The sequence below is a fragment of the Vulpes vulpes genome, chromosome 12 (assembly GCF_048418805.1).
Source record: "Vulpes vulpes isolate BD-2025 chromosome 12, VulVul3, whole genome shotgun sequence".
In the NCBI taxonomy this organism is placed as follows: Eukaryota; Metazoa; Chordata; class Mammalia; order Carnivora; family Canidae; genus Vulpes; species Vulpes vulpes.
Genome location: NC_132791.1, coordinates 61,108,827 through 61,133,513, shown reverse-complemented (window position 1 = coordinate 61,133,513; position 24,687 = coordinate 61,108,827). Strand labels below are relative to the sequence as shown.

The 24,687-nt window shown below is 34.8% G+C and overlaps 1 protein-coding gene across 30 annotated transcripts in view; it reads left to right on the top strand.

The window, feature by feature from the left end:
• CSNK1G3 (casein kinase 1 gamma 3) overlaps window positions 1–24,687 on the top strand; it is a 109,272-nt gene that overhangs the window by 20,199 nt on the left and 64,386 nt on the right. For 26 of the 30 annotated variants that reach the window (XM_072728696.1, XM_072728699.1, XM_072728700.1 and 23 more), the window contains exons 2-3: window positions 14,997–15,425; window positions 23,040–23,080. In XM_072728696.1, the coding sequence (XP_072584797.1) occupies window positions 15,248–15,425; window positions 23,040–23,080 (219 nt within the window). In that variant the 5' untranslated portion in view covers window positions 14,997–15,247. Of the gene's footprint in view, window positions 1–2,259; window positions 2,347–12,972; window positions 13,188–14,996; window positions 15,426–23,039; window positions 23,081–24,687 lie in introns of those variants that run through there. The other 4 variants (XM_025995015.2, XM_025995017.2, XM_025995016.2 and 1 more) reach the window with 2 other exon arrangements.

Here is a 24,687-nt window from a genome sequence, read left to right as displayed (position 1 = left end):
ATGGTATCCACTTTGTATTTAGAATTACCTAGTTACATTTCTATCATGACCTAACTTCTTGCCTGATTTCCTTACTTGCAACTTTTCTCAATTGTTTTGTAGTGTGTGTATATAGTAAACTGCCCTACATACTTTTCTATAACAAGGTTGGCTTTTAAATAAAGTACATATATTAGTTTTTAGGATAGGTTGTTACAAATGGATCTATGATTTAGGGAGCGTATAATACACTATTCAGTGGTTCTTAACTTTTTAACAGTATTCTAATCTAAGAATCTGCTGAGAGCTGTGGTTTGTGTCTTAAGAAAATACCCAGAAGGTCCATGGATTTCAGGTAAAGAATTCCACAACTATTTCCAGTATTAATGGGCCCAGTTTTATTCAAAGTAAAGTAAACTCAACCAAAACAGAAGCTATGATTTGTAGAGGCACATACTACTTTCCTTTTCAATAATTTGAGATACTCTTATCAAGTTCTGACAGTGTTTTTAGTTATTTTAGGATGACTGCTACCTATTTATTCATGGTAGAATTAACATTTTTATTAAATTAAAGGCTGTATGCTTTTTTTTTTAATTTTTTTTTTTAATTTTTATTTATTTATGATAGTCACAGAGAGAGAGAGAGAGAGGCAGAGACATAGGCAGAGGGAGAAGCAGGCTCCATGCACCGGGAGCCTGATGTGGGATTCGATCCCGGGTCTCCAGGATCGCGCCCTGGGCCAAAGGCAAGCGCCAAACCACTGCGCCACCCAGGGATCCCAGGCTGTATGCTTTTAATTAAGAAATCCATTACTCAGTTACCTTTTGTGTGTGCGTAGCGAGGAAAGTTTACTATGCCCAGCAAATTTTAAATATGCAATAAAGTATTATGAAAATATAATCACCCTGTTGTACATTAGATCTTCAGAACTTACTGATCTTGTAACTGAATGTTTGCCTTTTGATATGTATTTCTCCTTTTCTCGTAGTCGCTGGCATCCACCATCTATTCTCCCTTTTTCTGAGTTTGACTTTTTTTTTTTTTTTTAGATTCTACAAATTAGTGATTCCATATTCATTTGTCTTTCTGTCTGGTACATTTCACTTAGTATAATGCCCTGGAAGTTCATCTGTGGTATGCCAGTCGGAGAACTTTCTTTTGTATGGCTGAATAATGTTCCCTTGAATATAGCCCGTTTTCTTTTTGCATTCATCTGTGACACAGACACCTAGGTTGTTGCCATACTTGGCTATTGGGAAATAGTGCTTCAGTGAACATGGTGGTGCAGAAATCTCTCTGAGATCCTTATTTTAGTTTCCTTTGGATATATACCCAGAAGTGAGATTACTGGATCATATGGTAGTTCTATTTTTGATTCTTTTGAGAACCTCCCTACTATTTTCCATAATGACTGTACTAATTTATATTCTTATTAACAGTGCACAGGGTTTGCTTTTCTTTGTCTCCTTGCCACATTTGTTAATTCTTATCTTTTTGATAATAGCCATCAGTCCTAACAGGTATAAAATCCTTTCTGATTGTAGTTTCGATTTGCATTTGCATGATAACTACTGATGTAGAGCACCTTTTTAGTATACCTCTTAGCTATTTGTATATCTTCTTTGGAAAAATGGCTAATCAGATCCTTTGCCTATTTTTTAATCGCATTATTTAAAATTGAGTTGTATATGTTCCTTATGTACTTTACACATTAACCCCTTTTCAGACATATGGTTTGCAAATATCCCATTCTATAGATTCCCATTCTATAGATTTTCATTTTATTTCAGTGGTAGTTTCTTTTTGCTACAGAAGACATTTAGTTCAATGTAGTTATACCTGTTCATTTTCCTTTTGTTATCTTTGCTTTTGGTATCATATCCAAAAGAATCAGTGCCGAGACCAGTGTCAAGAAGCTTTTTCTGTTTTCTCTAAGGAGTTCTTGTTTCAGGCATTGTATTTAAGTGTTTGGTCTGTTACGAGTTTATTTTTGTGAATGATGTAAAATAGAGGTCCAGTTTCATTCTTCTGCATGTGGCTATCTAGTTTTCCCAACACCATTTATTGAAGAGACCTTTCCCCACTGTGTGTTTTTGGTGCCCTTGTCAAAGATTGGTTGACCAGATGTTTGTGGATTGATTTCTGGTCTCTCTATTCTGTTCTATTAGTATATGTGTCTTTTTTTTTTTTTTTTTAATGCCAATATCATACTGTTTTAGTTGTGTTCTACAGATTAAAGTCAGGAAGTGTGATGCCTTTGCTTTTGTTCTTCCTCAGGATTGCTTTGGTATTTGGAATCTTGTGGTTCTCTATGAATTTTAGGATTGCTCTTTCTGTTCTGTGAAGAAAGCCTTTGGACTTTTGGTAAGGATTGTATGACTATGTAGATCACTTTGGGTTGTTTAATCATTGTAACGATAGTCCTTGTACCAACTTAAGAATATATACTGGGGCAGCCCGGGTGGCTCAGTGGTTTAGCACCGCCTTTGGCCCACAGTGTGATCTTGGAGACCCAGGATCAAGCCCCACGTTGGGCTCCCTGCATGGAGCCTGCTTCTCCCTCTGCCTGTGTTTCTGCTTCCCTCTCTCTCTGTGTCTCTTGTGAATAAATAAATACAATATTAAAAAAAAAAGAATATATACTGCGTTTTGATGTATTTCTGCCTCTTAAGAATCTTTCATTACTGTCTTACAGTTTTCAGTGTATAGGTCTTTTCACCTCCTTGGTTATATTTATTTCTAAATAGTTAATTCTTTTTGATCCTACTGTAAAAGGAATTGCTTTCATAATTTTTCTGTCAGAGCATTGTTGTTAGTGTATGGAATTTCAACAGATTTTTGTATGTTGATTTTATATCCTGTAACATTACTAAATGTGTTCATTATAGCAAACAGTTTTTGGTAGAGTTTTCAGATACACGTTATACCAGAACTTACCAGATACAGCAAAAGCAATTGTTAGAGGGAAATTTATTGTGATAAGTGCCTATGTTAATAAAGAAAGAACTTAAATAAAGGAACCTAAGTTTATACCTCAAGGTGGAGAAAAAAGAACTAGAAAAAGAACAAACAGTTTAAAGTTAGCTGAAGGAAGGAAATATTGAGATCAGAGCCAAACAAAGTGAAATAGAAGCTGGAAAAATAACAGAGAAGATCACAGAAAGACCTGTATTTTCAGGAGAAAATTGATGAAAGGCTTAGCTAGACTAAGAAAAAAAGAGAAGACTCAAAATTAGAAATAAAAGAGGAGATACTTCAACTGATACTGCAGAAATACAAAGTCTCATAAGAGACTGTTGTAGGTAATTATATGCCAACAAATTGTGTTATCTGAAAAAATAAAGTCCTAGAAATAAACAACCTACTAAGACTCAGGAAGAAAGAGAAAATTGGAATAGACGTCTAACTAAGGAGATTGAACTAGAGATAAAAAATCTCCCAACAACAAAAACAAAAAACCAGGAACAGATGGCTTTGTTCGTGAATTTTACTGAACATATAAAGGAAAATTAACCCTAGTTCTCCTGAAACTCTTTCAAAAATTGAAGAGGAGGTAATACTCCTAAAGTAATTTCTCGAGGCCAACATTGCCCTGCTGCCAAAGCGATAAGGGCACTACAAGAAAAGAATATTGCATACCAATATCCCTCATAAGTATAAATGCAAAAATCTTTCCCAAAATAGTAGGAAACTAAATTTACCAGAATATTTAAAGGATCATACACCATAATCAAGTGGAATTTGAATCTGGAATGGAAGGACGTTTCAACATTTGCTAATCAATAAGTGTAATACACCACAGTAACAGAAAAAAGATGAAAGTATGAACTCCTTAATAGGTTCAGAAGAAATTGTTGACAAAAATCAAATTTCGTTGATGTTAAAAATGTTAAGAAATTATGTATAGAAAGAATGGTACCTCAACTTAATAAAGACCACGTGTGACAAGCCTGCAGCTGACATCATATTTAATGGTGAAAGGCTGAAAGCTTTTCCAAGATGAAAACCAAGACAAAAATACCCGCCTCACCACCTGTATTCCACATAGTATTGGAAGTCCTAGCCATAGCAGTCAGACAAGAAAAATAAATAAAAGATATTTAACTTGGAAGGGAAGAAGTAAAATTGTCTTTTTTCGTGGATTCATTATCTTAAAATTTTCCAAGAGTGATAAAATTTTCAGTCACACATTACATTCCCAGTAACCCTTCTGTCTTTAAATGTTAAGTAGTTTTTATGTTTACTTCCTCTCTTGCTTTCTTTTGACACTTTAATTCCATTGTTAGGTCTGTTATGTTTCAGACAATTTTACATTATATCTTTAGTCTATATTCTTGTAAGGTGCAGATATTCTTATTTCTGTTGTTTCTTTGACCTCTTCTATTGCCTCTTAAGAGCTGAGCATTTGTCAGTTGTATCAAGGTTGGAAAAATTTATATTCTCTTCTATTACATGTATCTTGCATTTTTTTGGGTAAGATTGATTCTAAAAGCTGAAAATGAATTATCCATGCTTGCACTGTTAGGACATACAAGAGAACCGAGTAGTATGCTAGGGTTAATTATCTTTTAAAATTTTTTATTTTTTTTATTTTAATTTCAGTATAGTTTATATACAGTTACCTATTAGTTTCAGGTATACAATATAGTGATTCAGCAATTCTATATCTTGCTTAGTATTCTTTGTGGTAAGTGTATTCTTTCATTCCCATCACATATTTCATCTATTTCATTCATCTCCCCCCCCCCCGCCCCACCTCTTGTCAGGTAAGTATCAGTTCTCTGTAGTTAAGAATCTTGTTTCTTGGTTTGTCTGCCTCCTCTCTCCTTTATTCCTTTATTTGGTTTGTTTCTTAATGCCACATGAGTGAGATCATGTGGTATTTCTATTTCTCAGACTAATTTTGCCTAACCATATATTTTCTCACTTCATTCGTGTTATTGCAAATGGCAAGATTATATTCTTTTTTATGGGTGAATAATATTCCATTTTTATTTATATTGTATCTTCTTTATTCATCTATCAATAGACACTTGGGGTGCTTCCATACTTGGTTGTTTTAAATAAATAATGGTGGAAAAAATAGGGGATATATTACATGATTAGCATTCTATGGGCCCTTTTTGTTGTAGCTAAAAGTTTTCTTTGAAAAAAATTTTTTTCTTAATTTTCCCTGTCCTCTGCATTAATTACAATCATTTGGAAATTGGAGGTGTTGGATTGCTTCATTCTCTTTTCCTATATTTGTTTTCTTATTTTTGTTTTACATTTTCAGATGATTTCCATCCTTGGTCTTTGTTTATTCCATTTAATGTAGCATTATTTTATCTTTCTCTATGTTACTGTTTTTCTCAAAACCCTCTGAGGATCTAATTGTTTTTATTTTTTGTTGTTTTTCTCTTGTTTTGTGTGAGTGATGTAGGTTTTTGATGTTTTTTCTTTGCTTTTTTGTTTGTATTTTTCTTTTGTATAATTAGCTTTCTTCACAAATCTAGTGATTCTGGATTGTCATCAGTCTCTTGGAATCACGTATACATTATGGTGCTTATTGACTTATTAGATTCCACATTAGAGTGCCAACTCAGGGAACCAGTCTTTGGGCAAATAATTCTTCAGAATGCCAAATGGGGATAGTTTTTATTTTGTGATGCCAGAATATAATTTTCCCTCCCTTATGTTCTCCTTTGGAACCTCCTTTGGTTTCCTTAGAGATTTGTTTTTGTTTTGTTTTGTTCCTTTACACAGGAAATAATAGTTACAGTTTAAAAAAAATAGTTACAGTTTTCTCATTCTTGTAATTTGCCTGTCTTCCTTCTGTTTTTCATTCTTGTTTTACTCTTTCACCTAGCTTCCTTTAGGAAGTCTTGGTGAACTTCTGTGTAGCAGACTGGTTCCTGATTTACCTGTTGTTTTTTCTGACACTTAGTTTGGGACTTTGCTTCCTTCATGGTTTCATGTGTCAGTATGTGCTTTTCTTCCCAGTTTCCAAAAGTTTATGACTATTTCACGTCTCCAAGTGTTTTTATTGATAGGGATATACATTGTTACAATGATTAACTCTTAAAAAATAAAATATTGCAATAGAAAGGTATATGTATCATAGTAAGATAGCACTCTGCAATTTTGTAGGATAATGATTTGTTTCTTTTGTTCAGTGTGTGTGTGGAGGGGGAAGGGGGAGGGTGATCGGTCTTTTTGTTCATAAATGTCTTGGAGCCCTATGTACGTGAATGGAGCTTGTTGAATGGTGGGTTCCCCCCTTACCCCAGATTGGTTCAGATTAGGGTCTGACAACATTGAGATGTTATACATATTGAGAATATTGGCTGGCCAAAGGGAGCAGTCCCAGCCTGCAGATGTAGCTAGAAAGGATAGTCTGTATTTTGAGAGGTTAGACAGTTAGCAGGAACAACAGTGGGAGGTAAAGTGGGTAAGAATATGAACTGAGGAATTCTATTTTTCGTTAATCATATTCTCAGTGTACCACTTCCTAACTTCATAATGCTGGTCATGCAGTGTAATTTCTTTCAATTTTAGTTTCCTTGTTGGTAAAAAATAGGAATTCGTTGTAATAGTACCATATGGTTTTGAGAATCTAAAGTGCTCAGCAAACAGCAATTATAGAAATTTCACATAGAAATACAGGCTTCGGGCAGCCCTGGTGGCTCAGCAGTTTAGCACCACCTTCAGCCCAGGGCCTGATCCTAGAGACCCAGGATCTAGTCCCACATCGGGCTCCCTGCATGGAGCCTGCTTCTCCCTCTGCCTGTTTCTCTGCCTCTCTCTCTCTCTATGTCTATCATGAATAAATAAATAAAATCTTAAAAAAAAAAAAAAGAAATACAGGCTTCTGGATTTTCTTGAGAATTTTGCATGTGTAGATTCCTGAATGGCTATGATATTGTTTACAGCTGAGTAATAGCTGCCCCTTTTAAATCAAGTATTTGCTTTTCAGTTTGCTGTAGTCCCCAGTCTTGTCTTCTCTGCTTAATTTACTCATGAATGTTACCTGCCTTACTTGTTTGGGCACTTGTATTTGTGACTCATGATATATTGCTGTTAAGTATATTTGAAAGAATATCTTCAGTTTCAGACCTGATATTTCTTTGGTGCTAGGATGAATCACTACAGAAAGCAGAAATGCAGACAGTGTTAACAGAGTAATTCAGGCAAGGGAATGCCTTGTCATCCAGGAAATTCTTGGGTGCACTGGTATCACCGTGGTTGGCATATATGAATGATGCTCACCGAGGTATTTCAGGGGAATGAAGAGCCTGATGTTTAGGCCATCTTGTGATAAGTCAGAAGCATACAACTAAAACCTGGAAATGTTTAGAGATGGAAGGAATTCATTTAATCAGACTACGTACATGTTCAGCAGTGTACTAGTTTCAGAGGTCACAAAATTATATGTAATAAGAGTCGTTGTCATCAGATTCGACAGGCGGTTTTAATACTGTGGATAATGTAAGGGTATCCTTAGGAATGTCGTCTGATCTTATTTTATAAATATCAAAAGAAGCACAGATAGAGTAAACCTTGCCCACGTCTTCACTATTAGTTGATGTTCAAAGACTTCTTTTTTCTAATTCTTCATAGACAGGTAGCATCAGAGCGGTCTGGAAGCAGATAGTGAGGATTCCAAGACCTGGGAGAACTGTTGTATTGCAGCAGGGTACAAAGATGGGAACTTAGGTATTGGAGAAAGTTATATTACCTTGTATAAAACTCATTGAAAATTAGAGTTAGAGATTCTTTTTGGGGACTGAAGGAAGTAATTGGCTATGTGGGATTAGCCCACATGGCAATATGTAGACAGCTTCTAGGAAGTACAGGCACCGGGTAGGACCTGAGGGTCTACTCTTTCCCAGAGACAGATAAAAGCAGTGGCTGTTTATATTGAAAAATGTGAATTCTGCCCATAATCTGAAAGGACCTGCAAGAGAATTCTTTCCTACTTAAGCCTCCATATGAGAATGCAGCCTAGCTGACACCTTGAACACGTCTAGGTATATTGCATTCTTAATATATTGTTATAATGAACACCAGTGCTTTACCATCTGATTTGAAATACGTAGTCTATACTCCACTGTGATTTAAAAGCAGGACAGTCATAGCAATTTGTGGCGTGCTATGCAGTAGTGGGAAATGACAAGCACGCCACATAGGGTCTCACAACTACTCAACTTATGAAGCATGAAGCAGCCATAAAACATGCAAATGAATTATAACATTCCTAAATATAAATTTGTTTATTGAGAATAAAATTTGATGTAATCTTCATGTTTCATAAAATGTTACTATTCTTTCAATTTTTTTCCCTATCCATTAAAAAATGTAAAGACCATTTTCAGTTCGCAGTGTACAAAATAAGCCACAGGCTGGATTTAGCTTATACACTGGAATTTATGGCTATAGCTAATAGCCAAACTTGTGGTTGATTCTAGTACTGTTAGATAGTATTTGCATTATTATCCATTCTTAATAAAATATTTTAATTAAAACTCTAGTTTGTAAAAATCCTTTAAGGACTAAGAAAATCTATTACTACACATTTATGAAGAGTTTCTTGAATGTGGTAAACTGGATAGAGTTGAACAGGAAACAGCTTCATTTCTCATTAACCAATATTATCAGATATCTACTTTGATTAATTCTCCCTTGCCCGCTCGTAGATGATATCTTAGTCAGTTTCCATTGATTTCTTGTCACATATTGATTAGGATAAGTTCACTTTTAGTAATGGACTTATTTTCACGTGTTAAAAATATCTATTCCTGTTTTGAGGTTCAGTTTTAAGCTAATTCATTGCTGCTTTTAACCACTGTCTCCCTACCTCCCACTTTCAGGCTGGGCTCTTGCCTCTGGAACTTTCGGAAAGGGATTTGGTGTTGTCTCACACTTTTGCTCCCCCCTTTCCTTATGCTAGCCCTTGCTCCTTTACAGTTCACGTTGGGTAGACGGGTATGAAGATGAACGGGCAGAAGTCCTTTAATATATGAAACGCTTTCAAAAGGTGTTTCTTTTGCGAGATGCTGTTGGTTTTTCAGAGGCTTTATCAGGACTTCTGTAAAGCAAGCAAGCAAACCTATAAATATTGCTGTGTATAAGTATGTGCATACATTACAAAAAAGGTCTAGAGCATACACACCAAACTGAAAGTAATGGTTATTACTTCTGCATGAGCAGATGGGATGGAGGAAGGGGTGTGGGTATCCCAAGGGAGTGTTTTTGCTTTATTATTTGATTTCTTATTACGTGTAGAGTGTGTTTTGGGCATTTCATTAAATATGAAGAAAAATCTACATATTGAACGTAACATGAAAAATTGCACAAGGAAAGTTACTTCCAGAATAGAAGTAATCGAAATGTGGAAAGACCCTTTAAAGAAAGCTTCTAAAGTAGAGTACAGATATACTCATTAACTTGAAGAAAAGTAGCATTTTTCAGGTGACTTTTATGATAATGTTACAGGAGGGAAAAAAAACATGGTCTTTCAGAAAGGACATTCATTTTTTTGGATGTGGGTTATTTCTAAAAGTCCCTTTTTGAAGTGTCCGTGGTGTTTTTAATACAATGCACAGGTTTTAAGTATTATTTTATGAGTTTGGACAAATTTATGCATCTGTGTAATCCTTTCCTGGTTAAGATGTAGAACATTTCCTTCCCCCTATAAAGTTTCCTCATGCTACTTTTCACTCAAATTTCCCAACACCTTAGGTAATGCTGATGTGATTTCTATCGCCACAGCTTGTTATTTCTGATTGTAGAACTTCATGAAACTAGAACCACGTAATATGTACTTTGACTTCTTTCATACAAGTATCTGAGAGATTTTTTTTTAAATTGCTATTTTCTGTTTCATTTTATAACCCTATGTTGGATTTTTCAAGAAATTTGTCCATTAAAAAAAAACAGATTTAATTAATTATTTTAGAAAGAGAACATAAGTTGTGGGGGCAGGTAGAAGGACAAGCAGACTCCATGCTGAGTGTGGAACCCAGTGGGGGGACTGGATCTCATGACCCCAAGATCATGACCTGAACTGAAATCAAGAGTTGGTTGCTTAACTGACAAGCCACCCAGGTGCCCCAAGAAATTTGTCCATTTCATCTGGGTTCACAAATTATTGGCATAAAGTTACTCATAATTGTCCTTAATCTTTTTAAAATTTGTAAGATCTTCAGTGATGTCCCTTTCAATATTGTTATTATCTCTTTGCATATTTTTTCTTTTATTTTTGGCCATTTTTGCTAGGAGTTGTCTGTTCTATTGACCACTTTCAGAGAATGAATATTTTGGCTTTATTTTCTTTCTTTATTGTAAATTTTCTACTTCATTGATTTTGCTTCCGGGATATTTCTTTGGATCTCCTTTCAGGTTCATTGACACTGTATTCTGCTTTATTTAGTCTGTTTTTAAGTGTATCTAGTGAAGCTTTTCATTTCAGATATGAGTCTTTTTATTCTAGAGTTTTCATTTTTTAAAATGATATTTTGGCATTTATCTGCTGAGAACTCCTGTTTTCATTCATTAAGACTATATATATATATATATATATATATTTAAAGATTTTATTTATTCATTCATGAGAGACACAGGGAGAGAAAGGCAAGAGACACAGGCAGAGGGAGAAGCAGGCTCCATGCAGGGAGCCCGATGTGGGACTCGATCCCGGGACTCCAGGATCACGCCCTGGGCCGGAGGCAGGTGCTAAAGCGCTGAGCCACCCAGGAATCCCCCTTAAGACTATATTTTCATATAAGTCCATGGGATATTAACAATAGCTCTATTAAAGTACTTCTTCAAGTTATGTCTAATTCGTTCTTTTCTAGCTTTTTAAGAAGAAAACCTAGGTTATTGCCTTAAAACGTTTTCTAATCTAGACATTTAAAACTGATTTTGTTCTAAGTGTTGACCTAGAATCATCTTACAAATGTTTCATTATTATATTGTTAGAGTTTTTTCCCAATTTCTCATGTGACTTATTTTCAACTCATGAATTATTTAAAAGTTTATTTAATTTTCAGATGTTTGGGGATTTTCTGGATATCATATGGTTTTTGATCCTTTATTAATTTGCTTGTGATCAGATAATGTGCTCTGTAAATTTCAGTTATATAAGACTTAAATAATGATACATCATATGATGATCTTTCTTGGTGAACATTTAAAGGAAATATTATTATTCTGTAGTTTTTGGATGTTGTATTTTATAAATGTCAGTTAGGTGCAGAGTAGCTGATTTAGATCTACTGCATCAATATACATCCTGATATTTTTGCCTCCTTTTTAATTTTCTTAAAGAATTATTTTATATTTTATTTTTTTTATTCATGGAGACACAGAGAGAGGCAGAGAATATAGACAGAGGGAAAAGCAGGCTTTTCACAGGGAACCCAATGCCGGATTCAGTCTTCAGACCAGATCATGCCCTGAGCTGAAGGCAGACGCTCAATCACTGAGCCACCCAGGCTTCCCTATTTATTTATTTTAGAGAGAGTATGTATGTAAGTGTGGGGAGGAGAAAAGGAAAAGAGGGAGAGTGAGAGAATCTCAAGCAGACTTCCTGCTGTGTGTGGAGCCTGCAGTTGTGGGTCTTGTTTTCATGTCTTGAGATCATGACCTGAGCCAAAATCCAGAGTTGATTGCTCAACTGACTGAGCCACCCATTGTTAACATTTTCAACTTTGATGGTCTTTTTTTCTCTTTGGTTTTCTTAGTTTTGTTAATTTTTGTTTTTTTTTTTTTTTCAGTTTCTTATTTTGCTCGTTCATATTTATGATTTTTATATCTTTCAGCTTAATTGATATTTCTGGCATTATGAAATGGACCTCTATATCTTTGGAGCTTTCTTTTGTTTTGCTGTTTACTTTGTATGATAGTATTATAGCTTCTCATGCTTTCTTACACATCAGTTTGCATAGTACATCTTTGTGTCTTTTAGTCTCTTTGTGTCTTTGTATTTGAAATAGTTTTTACAGATTAATATAGCTGGATGTTGCTTTTTAATATAGTCTGACAGTTTTTCCCTTTTGAGATTATGGTCCATTTTCAAAGTCCTGTATGTATTTTGGAGTATAGTGTCTTGCTGTGTGTGTTTTTTTTTTTTTTTTGTCTCATGTCTTCTTTCTCTTTTGTTCAAATCAAATGTTTATTATTTTTATATTTTGTCTTCACTGTTTAGTTATTCCTATTGCAGTTAATTTTTTTTGTATTTGGCTTAAGTGTTAATCTATATATCTTTGCTTGTTATTGGCCATTTCATATTGAATCACATCATTGCTCACAAATACAACAATCTTAAAATACTGTAATTCCATATACTAACCCCCATTTGTGTTGTCATATATTTTACTTCCATTTTAATTATAAATGACACTAAACAATTATTTGTGCTTTAATTTTTTTTTTAAGATTTTATATATTTATCAATGAGAGAGAGAGACAAAGAGACAGAGAGAGAGAGGCAGAGACACAGGTAGAGGGAGAAGCAGGCTCCATGCAGGGAGCCCGATGTGGGACTCGATCCCGGGACTCCAGGATCACACCCTGGGCTGAAGGCAGGCGCTAAACCACTAAGCCACCAGGGATCCCCTTATTTGTGCTTTAAACAGTAATTTATCTTTTAAGGAAATTAATATCCGTACATCTCTAATTTTCAGTATCCTTTTTTTTTTTTTTTAAATTTCACATTTCCTCAATTTGTAGGTTAATATTTTCCACTGACTTTGGGATAGTTTGAACCATTATTTATTCAAAACATTTTTTTCTGCCCTGTTCTATTTTTTCATTTTAATAGATTTTTAACAGGTATTTAGTAGTTTTAAAGTCCTGTTTCTTTCTTGGAGTCTGTTTCCTTTGACAGCATGGTTTCCTGGCTGTGGGTCTCATTTCTGCTTATTTTGTATGTCTGATAATTTTTAATTGTATGCTAGACATTATAAATTCAACATTGTTCTTTTTTTAATTTTTATTTATTTATGATAGTCACAGAGAGAGAGAGAGAGAGAGAGAGACAGAGACAGAGACAGGGACACAGGCAGATGGAGAAGCAGGCTCCCTGCACCGGGAGCCCAACGTGGGATTCGATCCCGGGTCTCCAGGATCGTGCCCTGGGCCAAAGGCAGGTGCCAAACCACTGCGCCACCCAGGGATCCCCTAAATTCAACATTGTTAAGTGCTTCGGTCTTTTGTCTTTTTAAGTATGTTGAGTTTTGTTATGGAATGGGGTTAATTTAATTGATGATATTCTTAATCCTATCTAGGCTTGGTTTTAGGCTTTAGTTGAGCCAGTGTAGGGTATTTACACCAGATTATGGTCCTTACTCTTTTGACCTGGTCTTTGTGATGTCTCAGCTGAATTCCTGGGATATTAATGAGGTTCCTCCACCACGACTACATATGAACTTAAACCTCTCCCAGCACTGTGAAGTGTTTGTAATGTTTATTATTCATTTAACCCCATAGTAGCCGTTGTCTACTAGATATTTCAGAATATTGCTACCCATGCATGTAGTCTAGCTTTCTGCCTACCACCACCTACCCCCAGCACTGACCCACTGCTTCACCTTGTGTACCACATCCTGAAATTTCACTTGTTTCAATAGTGACTGATTTGTGATCACTGTGTACTACCTTTTTTTTCACCTCCCTGTACTGTAGTCAGAAAATTATCACTCCCTTAAGAGCTTGGGTAAAAGTGGGATTTACCTTTTGTGTTTGCTTTTTCTCAAAGATCACAGACTGCAGTGCCTGTTACTCAATACCTGAAAACAGATGCTTTATAAGCTTTATCCATTTTTATAGTTACTTATAGCAGGATGGGAAGTTTACTATCAGTTACTGTATTATATTTGGAAACAGAATAAACAGTATATGTAGAACTCATTCAGTTTTACAAATACCAAACAGAGGCTTACAGTTTTATCTGCAAAATATGAATATGGCAGATATAATAAGAAACCTTGTGAACACATTGGGTGTTAGAACTAATTGCCTATTTGGGGGATTGCCGGAAATTAATCAGAAAATACTATTTCTTTCAACCCTTGTTATGATTGCATTATATGATCAGTTTCAGAAATAGGAAAAGAAGTCCTTGAAACTGATCCTGGTTTCCTTACTAGTGATTATGTTTTGAAGTCACTGCTTTAATTGCAAAGAATAGGAATCCATTCAAATTGTTCAAACAAAAGTAGGAGGATTGCTTAAGCTTGCAGAATTGAGGTATATGAGTTGGGTGAAATTCCTACGAGAACATGAATGGGGAAGACTCCTCCAAAAGCCTTTTTTTGAGCTTTAGTGTTTTCATGTATATATTAGAAAATTTGAAAACCAGCCTTCTCCACCTTATTAGGTTGATGCCTACCATTATTTCTTAATCTTGTGAAGTTATTTTTATTTTATTTTTTTAAGGTCTAGTTCAGAGTTATATAAGAATTAACTGTTTCCCATGTTGGGTGACAAGAAAGTTCTTTGTATTACCACTTCTGAAGTCCATTCCCATCTATAGTTAAAAATAATAATGTTTGAATTATTTGGCAATAAATATTTGAATGAATGAAGTTCAAATGAGATTGTATATTTGAAAAGACTTTGAAAATTTGTATGTATGCGTGTGTAGACATGTGGAAGACATTTTTATTCAAATATTTTATTAATTTGCAAAATGTATTCTCTTTTCTGCTTTTAAGTGAAAAATCATATATTGACTTACTGGTAAACTGAAAAGATTTTAAATTGTAAGGTCTGGGTTAGTGAATGTATTTTGGCTTATAAAATAGTACATTTCTATTATATTTTTAATTTTTAATAAATTTACTTTGTTTTTGTGATCTCTTTGGTATTAAAGTATAGGAAAGAGAGTAATGGTTAGCTTAAGTCTACTGTGGTTTGATTTCAGTGGGAATTAACAAATAGCAGTAATTCGTTGCTTGCATTTATGTTATTAATTTCCCAAAAATGTTTTTTTAATTCTTTAAATTGACTATTTTTTTTTCTTAATGTTCTAGCTCTCTATCCATATCAGCTTACATCATTGAAAAGATAACTTCGAAGACATGTTTTGCTGAAAAGACAACTGAGAAAAAATTTTACGAATGGGATGAACAGGCACCAGTTAACTGACTACCTACTGCAATTTGAATGTTAACAATTACCCACCTGGTACAGTTAACATAGTGATGTACCTATTCTCACAATACCCTATTTCATTGTGCTTGTCTTGATTAAAGAATTCAAAGTGGAGTACCGCAAACTTGATATGGATAATAAAAAGAAAGACAAGGACAAATCAGATGATAGAATGGCACGACCTAGTGGTCGGTCGGGACATAACACTCGAGGAACTGGATCTTCATCTTCTGGAGTTTTAATGGTTGGACCTAACTTTAGAGTTGGAAAAAAAATTGGATGTGGCAATTTTGGAGAATTACGATTAGGTAAGACTATTTTGTTTATTCCATTATGTTGGAAGCATTTCTTTTTAAACTGAAAGTACTTTCTAATGAAAATGATATTGTTATTGTTTAGTTATTTAATTGTGGTAATTTTAAAGAATATAAATGTTGGAACTTTCTTTCGTATTTGTATTTTCATTTGTAAGGAAATGAGTGTCTGTTTACTTGAGATCACCCATATGTAATATGAGGAAAAAGAAAGTAAAATAAAAAGTCTCTAAAAAGCTGAAAAAAAAAGCACCTTTAAGGAGCCATTTTCAGGGTGCTATTTAAGAATGATATTTATGCTACTTTTTTCCAATTTGAAAACATGTAGTAACTGATCACTTTAGGAGGGTATGTATGGCTTAAAGTTAAGGTAATATACTGAAACTGCATAAAAATCAGAAGAATTGGGGCACCTGGATGGTGCAGTCAGTTAAGCATCCAACTCTTGGTTTCTATTCAGGTCCTGATCTCAGAGTTGTGAGATTGAGCCCCAGCATTGAACTCAGTGCTCTGCTTAAGCTAAGATTCCCTCTCCCTTTCCAACTGCCCCTCCCCGCTTTTTTCTCAATACAAAAAAAAAAATTCAGTGAAATTTACATTGTAATACCATCACCCCCCCAAGTACATTTGGGGTGAGGCTGATATATATTATTATTTTTTGTTTTGTTTCTTTTTTTAGAGAGCAGGTAGTAGGGGTGGAGGGTAGGGGCAGAGGGGGGAGAGGGCGTGAGAGAGAATCTTAAGCAGGCTCCATGTCCAGCATGGAGCCCTAGGCAGGTTTCTGTCACATGATCATGAAATCATGACCTAAGCTGAAATCAGAATTGGATACTTAATTCACTGAGCTTTCAGGTGCCCCAAGAAATCTATATTCTTAAGAAAGGACACAAAGTGTTTTAGTGTCCTAAAACAAACTGATTCAGTTTGTTTTAAATCAGGCAGTTTTGGTAAACTGATTCAATTAAGTCTAACTCTACATTTAAGGCAATTGAACCTCAGTGAGGGACAGTTACCTGCCAGATGTCACACAGCAGTTTAATGACAAGACTCTGAGAGGAGCCTCTAGCATCTAGACTTTTAACTAATGTTAGTACTGTACAGATGTGGCTTTCTGAGTGAAGAGATAAGAAGAGGATAGCATGGTTATATGAGCATCAGTACTGAGGTTCCTTGAGGGCTGGTCAATGGACTACCAAGAATGGAAACTTGTGAACTAAAAAGGAAAAACTAGCTTTACAATTTTCCTTAGATACAACTGCACTACTACTATTTAGTAGGAAAAATCCATTTGTATGTTTATCTACTCAATTACTTCTTTTCATCTTGTAAAACACTCTAATTTGTAGTTAATCCTTCATTTTAATACTATTTGTTTTGTTAACGTGCATTAAATCTTTGCATGAAGCAAGCCAATAAAAGGCAATGACATACTTTGTAAAGAGCTATGATTGATGTTTCCAGCAACTCTTGCATTTCAGTAGGGACTCACATATTTGAAAGGGTGAATGTTTTTTATAGTTTATTTTCTGAAGGATATTGAGTTAGATATTTTGAAATTCTTAAACTGTTTCAGATATAGGAATTAGAAAAAACAAGATTATTTACTTGTATAACTCTGAGCACACTTCAACCATCCAGTCAAAATGCATTGCATATCTGCCATGTGGGAGGCTTGATTAGGCACTGAAAATACTGGAAAAATATAAAACTTGTCCCTGCTATTATGGAAAATATAAGTCATGTAACCACTTGAGGCCTCACATTCCTCAACTTTAAAATGGAATTTTTTCTGCTTCGTAGTTTACTGTGAAGATGAAATTTAGATGATAATGTAAAAGGACCGGCACTGTACCTGCATGTTTTAGGAAGACAATGATTGTTCTCCTCCCTTAAAAGATGGTATCAAGATATTTGTTGTATTTTAGAATGAAAACAATGGCATGTTGTATGTATATTTATTTAAATTTATATATGTAAGTGAACTCACAAGTATATAACATTTCATATATATGTATTTGTATTCTTCCTATCTTTGTGGATATGACTACAGTACTATACAGTACATTGGCCAATTTTATTTAAAAGTTTCATATAATTTATTTCAAAATAAGTACACACATATATATTTATACACACACTTATGTGTGTGTATGTATGTCTCACTGTGTGTGTGTGTGTATACACACAAAACAAATCTAGCTGACCCTTTTACTGGGGCAATATGAGAAACTATGTGTACCATATACTCAAACTGTATATGCTATATATAGTGAAAAAGCAGTAAAATGTCCCTTTCTTTTCCAGTCTGTGAATAATCAGGAATAGGAACAAGATGATTTTATTAGCCCATTCATCCATCTATCTGTCATCTACCTGGTTGTGTATCTGTATCTAATCCATCTATGGTTATTATATACTTGTATATATTTATTTATTTAAATGTATGATCTATACTCTGTGTATTTGTGTTTTATATGTATAATATAATAACATCTATACTTATATAGATAATTTAATCATTTTATTCCTTTTTATTGATAGGATACTAAAGAAAGTAGCATTTTACTCCTTTTTTAAAAGGCCCCAGATAATTTCTCTATATAAAAAAGTTGTTCAGAGCATCATTCTTTATGTACCTGGATAAACATACTAATGTTAAAAGCTGGTTTGGATTCTAAAAGTGCTTGCTTTAAAACATTTTACTCCTCTTGAATATTTGATTTCTGGCCCTAAAATTTTGGTGATTAGTATTAGGTGAGAAAAAATACAAGCTATACATGTTATAGGTAAGTAACTTTCAACAAAGATGCTATCGGCATTTTGGGCTGGACAGTTTTTTTGCAGAGGACTGTTCCAAATACTTCATGTTTAGAACTTCTGTCTTCTTGGGCACTAAATGAAAGTTACACCTCTGCATGCAGCCCCAAATTCTTTCCCCTGCAATTTTCAAATGCCCCAGGAGGAGACAGTATTATGCACTGTTGAAATTGCTCTTACAGGTAATTATTAAGAAAAAAAAGGTTGGACATAAAACTGTCCAATTGCCTTGAGAGTAAAAGAAAATAAACATTGTAAATAATCTAAATTACATTTAAATAATTGATAGTAAATTTTTACTTGTTTTTTATTATAAAATGATCAATTTAATGTATTTTCGGTTTTATTTTATCTTTATACGTATTGGTGGTGAGGCTTGCCTTCTTCATATTTGTAGATCTCTTTCTAGCTTAGACAGTTAACCTAAACTCCTAGAAATATTAATAGGTACTGAATGAGAACATAGCTAGCTAAAATATAGTGTTTTATTATATATGTATTTTTTGTTTTTCTTCTATTATGTTTTGACATCTTAAAAAAAATCTTTCTGACTGGGGAGAGACTACTCCTGCTGGGGCTAGCTAATCTTAGACATAGCAAAGGACTCAGTTGGGAGCATGCCTTTGATCTGCAGAGTATCCAGTCCCGAGCCTTATCTCCTCTGTCTGGCCTGTGTATTCTAAGAGACAATCTTCTTTGTTAATCATCCCATGGGTAGGTACAAGACAAGAGAGACCATATAGTCCAAAGACCCTGGAATTATTTGCCATGAGAATTAATCCAACTAGTTAATCCTGAACTGTTTGTCCTGCCTTGCCTTGGCTTTCTGTAGAAATGCCAATAAAGGCTGGCCTAAGCTCCCTTTCCTTTGTTTCTGTCTCCCACCACTTGAACCAATCATACTTCTCCTGTGACTCCCTTGTCTAGGACCTGTGAGCATAATAAACTTTGTTTTCCTGAGCTTCTTCTGTGTCCCCTCTTGGGGCTACACCTGAGTGACTCTCTCTTAAAAGAACATAAAACAAGGGTGTTATATATAGCTTTATGAGACACTGTACCTGAAAAAAGTTATTGTAACTTTTGATATAATTACGTATACCACAGGAATTTCAGTATCTGCTCATATTTTTGTTTCTTTTCTTCTATGTAGTTCATAATCCTTGTTTGATTGGTTTTATTTAAGAATTGTTTGACAATTCTGCAGGCCTTATGATATATATCAAATATACAGATTTGAGTGCATTCATCATTTTTATGCTTATTGATTTTCTACTGCTACTAACTGAAGCATGTTATGGAACTTAACTGAAAAATGTAATAATAAGGAACGGATTGTGATGTTCTAAAAAAGAGATCCTAGAATATGGTGGTATTAAGCAAAATAATTTTTGTGTTTTTTTTTTTTTTTTCCCACATAATACAAACCAGAGGGGGCATACTCAGGGCTGTCGAGGTACCTCTGCATCCTCAGTCTTTGTGTGTAAGGTGACTGCTGGTCTGGCTGTTATCTCCTAGCTAGCCAGCCAGCTAGCAAGAAGAAAAAGGGCCAGGACAGCACACATTCATTTGGAAGTGAGGAGTGGCAAACCTTATGTCCACTCCTACCTGAAACTTAATCACATGGCCACACCAAGCTGAAAGAGAGGCTGGAAATGTAGTCTGCAGTTGGACAGCCATTTTAATACTGAGTCATTCTTTTATTGTAGAATGGAGGGCTTGGTTATTGGTGGGTAACCAGTAGTTCCTGCTGTAAACACATATATAGTTTCTGTAGAACATAGTTTTCTATAATAATTACCACCCCAATTCCCCAAATTGGTAACACCATCTTTTCAAGTTCAGTGTAGCACAAAGCTCTGCCAGAAATATCCTTTGAAATTGGATTAAAACGTCGGTTAATTGGAACCATTCTACTTGGAGCCTTGTCATAACTGGATTCACTTTACACATACACTCCCTCCTTCTCATTCACATTATACGCACAAAGACCTGCTTTACACATTGTTTGTTTGTTCATACATAAAACAAACTTTGATTAAAAGCCAAGTGTGTTAGGTATGCTAGGTGACGTAAATGCATTGGTAATATTGTTTCATCATTGTTCATGTTTAAAAATATAATCCTGAGTTCAGCAAAATATTTAATGTTCAAAAAAAAAAAGAGGATGCTTTAAGGATTTAGTGCTTTCTTCTCTGACCTAAAAGTAGACATTTGATCCTATAAATGCCAGTAAAAATAGTACTTATAGAAGAATTTGGTATATTTTGGTTCTGTGGACTCTGTATTTAACTTCATCTCTTGTCCTGTGGATATTTTTCCTTGGATACCTGTGACTAAACATCATATGCATAGTAGTTGTGAAAGGATAATAATGTCTTGAGGAAATACAAAGTCTTTTTTTTTTTTTTTTGAAAGATTTTACTTATTTATTCATGAGCGACACAGAGAGAGAGAGAGGCAGAGACACAGGCAGAGGGTAGAAGCAGGCTCCATGCTGGGAGCCTGATGTGGGACTCGATCACAGGACTCCAGGATCATACCCTGAGCCGAAGGCAGATGCTCAACCACTGAGCCACCCAGGCGTCCTGAGGAAATAAAAATTCTGTCTTTGAACTCAAAACAGAATTATTCCTTTGTGAGATACTAGTTCCTCAAGATGAAGTTCCTCACTGTAACGTTGATTCACTCTGTGCCTGCTCGAGGAAGCCTACAATTTCATATATAATGTATTCTCAAAAGTATACATGAAGGCACATCTAAATGTTGAACTAATTGACTAAGAATATGATATGTTTCCTGGTATGATTTTTTCTTTTTATATATTTATGGGATCAGTGAGTACCTGAATATAGCTTAATGTTCATGATTAATGTTCATGATATATAAATTAATGTATTTCTTCACAATAAGAAATATTGGGCACTCCTATTGATTTCCATCCCTGTGCTCATATCATGGGTAATGAGCCCTATGCTATTTAGCATTAGTATGAATGCTTGTTTTTTTCCTATTCATTTTTATAAAATAAGGACAAAATTCAGAAGAGTGTTACAGTATCTGTATGAACAAATACGGTGTGCATATGTGAGACTGAAATTTTACTTAAAAGGTTTACTGCCATTCCTTTAGCTGCTTTAGAAAAGGAAGTTAGGGGTATATGGTAGAAAATTACATGTGTGAAAGTAGATGATTGCCTATTCTGTGTTCAGCCGATGTGAGTGGGGCCAGTTACTATCACAATTTAAAAAATATGCTATCATTTTTCTATTTTTCTCATAAAAATTATACATGCTTATTGAAAAAATGCTGGAAATTCAGAAATCACATTCTGTGTTTTATTCTTTTTACTGTACTTGTGAAGAAATACATTAATTTATATATCAAATTGTCTTCATATACTTATTACTTCCAAAATTTTCTATACTGTGTAATTTGGGATACTGATGCTGCCCCTTTGGATTTTTCTACGTTATTTTCAGTTTTCAATGCCAAAGATTACTGTAGTTCATTTGACTTCTTTACATAGTAAAGCTGTTAAATCTTTATTTTGATTTGTTATTCACCTGTTCTTTGTATATGGTAAACTTTTTCAGCATACAGAGGTTTAACACATTTTGTGCTGTCTACTCTATGTAAAATCTTTTTCCACCTTTTTTTTTTTTTTAAGATTTTATTTATTTATTCATGAGAGACACACACAGAGAGGCAGAGACATAGAGGGAAAAGCAGGTTCCTCATAGGGAGCCTGATGTGGGACTTGATCCCCAGACCTGGGATCATGCCCTGAGCCAAAAGCAGATGCTCAACCTCTGAGCCACGCAGGTGTCCCTTTACACTGGTTTTAAATGCTCAGAAAAGTCTATAAATTGGGTGATATTTTTTCTTGTTTTTTGGTTTATATCTACATTTAAAAATATTCAGAATTTAATTTGGTTATAAGGTAAGTTGCTAATAACCATTTTCCCCCTCTAGTTAGAGCCAGTTATAGAATAATATGTTTCTTAGTTTATTTCATTTTTAATATAGTCCAGATATTTTCTATGTGTTTAGTATACTTATTAGATTACATATGAGCTCAAATGAGAATACATCCCATAATAATGAAGAATTTAAAATGAGGTGGTGATTGGGAAAAGAATTTGTATTCCAGTTTTTTTTTAAAATTTTCACATTTTTTTTATTTTCACTTTTTTTTGTTTTGTTTTTTATTTTCACATTGTATTCCAGTTTTTAATGTAGGGGTTCTGATTTTGAAATTTATTTTAATCAGTCTTTGACTGTAGTTTTACTTTGTGTATTGTGTGCAATATTCCAGCAAAGTAAGAATCTTTCCATTTTTGTAAGTGGGCTAACATATTTATTAGTATTATTTTCTACTCTGAATCCAGGTGAAATGCTAAATACGTCATTGAGTTGAAGATTTGAGATTTCTTTGTCATTGAAGTTTTTGCTGCATAGTTGGAAGCAAACAATTTTGCTTTATTTAAAGATTTGTTTATTTGAGACAGAGCGAGAAAGCACGAGCACATGCGTGGGAAGGTGGGCAGAGGGTAAGGGCCAGGGAGAATCTCAAGGACACTGCTTGCTGAGAGAGGAGCCCGAGGCAGGGCTAGATTACATGACCCTCAAGAGTGGATGACCCCTAATGGACTGAGCCACCCAGGTGCCCCCCCTTTTGCTTTATTTAAATGTATTTTGTGCTCTTTTTTCCAACCAGAGTAGAGTTTTACATAATATATCTTTAAAAATTAATTCTCGGTAGACTCTGACATATTTTCTTTCTTTTTCAAGGGAAAAATTTATATACAAATGAATATGTGGCAATTAAACTGGTAAGTTCGTGTTTCTTATTTTTCCTTAATTGATTTCCTGTTTTGTCTTTGATGGTTAGCTTAATGATTCAAGCATTTGGACATAAATGTCCTTAGTCTTCAGGATTGCATTCTTTGAAAATATATTTCCAGGTAGCTTCCAAAAAATCTCTGCTTCTATTGATATTTTTTTATATGGTTTGACCTTCAGAGATTCAGAAATTATTGATGTGAGTGGAGGATAACGGGGAAAGCAAACTCCCATGGGACATTTCTGTAGTCCTAAATGTGCCAACTATGACATCTGTAAGGCAGCTCTTATCTGGAGGAATTGGGATCTGGGAATTTTTATAAGACTGAACTTACTTCAGGCACAGTTTTTCTCTCTGGTTTGCCAGCCAGGTTTCCCTGAGGTTAATCATGGTTTGGTTTTTCCAGTCTGCTAGCCATTGTCAATCTTGCTTCTGCCAAAATAACCACTGTTATTCGGGTAATGTGACATTAATATATAAGGAGAGACTATTAAAATAAGAGGCAGTGGAGAGAAATAGAAAAACTTTTGGGATGAGATAGAAAACTGTACTACTTAATTTGAAGTGTCTTTGTGATTGTAGACCAAGCTTCACTGTAACAAATGCTGTTTCTTTCACTGAGAAGTAAAGATGCCCAAGAGGGTTGTGACTCCACCAGAAGAAACTGGCTGACTGGCGTGTAGTTTGGGGCTGGCTTTTATCTAGATGAGTTCACCTTAGTTTTAAGATTTGCTCTTTAGCTTTAGGATAGGAAATCTAGTAGGTCATCTCTTAAGATTGACCCTGACAATTAAAGGTGGATTTATAGTAATCATTCAGTTCATACAATCAGTCAAGCTATCAGAGATATAAATATTTAGAAGAGTTAACTTTCTAATTTAAAATGAGGTATTTTACTATGACATGTTCAGAATGCCCAAATCAGTATAGACATGTTTGGTCTCTATAGGCCGATCTGCATAGAAAGCTAGTTAAAATGACAAGGTTCCCTTCTGAGCATGAAATCAGAACAAGGGTTGGTTTGTATGAATCACAATAGGGAGGCCCAGGATGTAGGCATTGGACAGTGTTTGAAAGGGCATTGCTGACTTTCACTTCTTTGGAATTCTTCCTTTTTCCATGTTCAAGGCCAGCAGTCTAGGATCTAGACATTGTGTGATGTTGGGAGTGGGAGTGGCACACAAGGACAGGAATGTGGCAACACCCATAATTCTGTGTACTGCCACAGCAGCCTATAGTGAGCAGCTCTACTCACAGAAGCTTGTGAATGTTGTTGAACTGATATGCTAAGACATATCAACCACTGTTTCAAAGCAGGAGCCACTGCTTTAGGCTCACCTGTCTTTGTGTGTTCCAGGAATTAATTTGGTGACCCTTAGATCTTTTTATTCTCAGATTTGGGACTTATTTACCCTCCTGGCCTCTGATGCCTTAGTAAACATTTAGTATGTCATCATTTTAGTCTTTTTGTTTTTAAAGATTTTATTTATTCATGAGAGACACACAGAGAGAGAGAGGCAGAGACTCAGGCAGAGGGACAAGCAGGCTCCATGCAGGGAACCTGACGTGGGACTCGATCCCAGGACTCCAGGATCA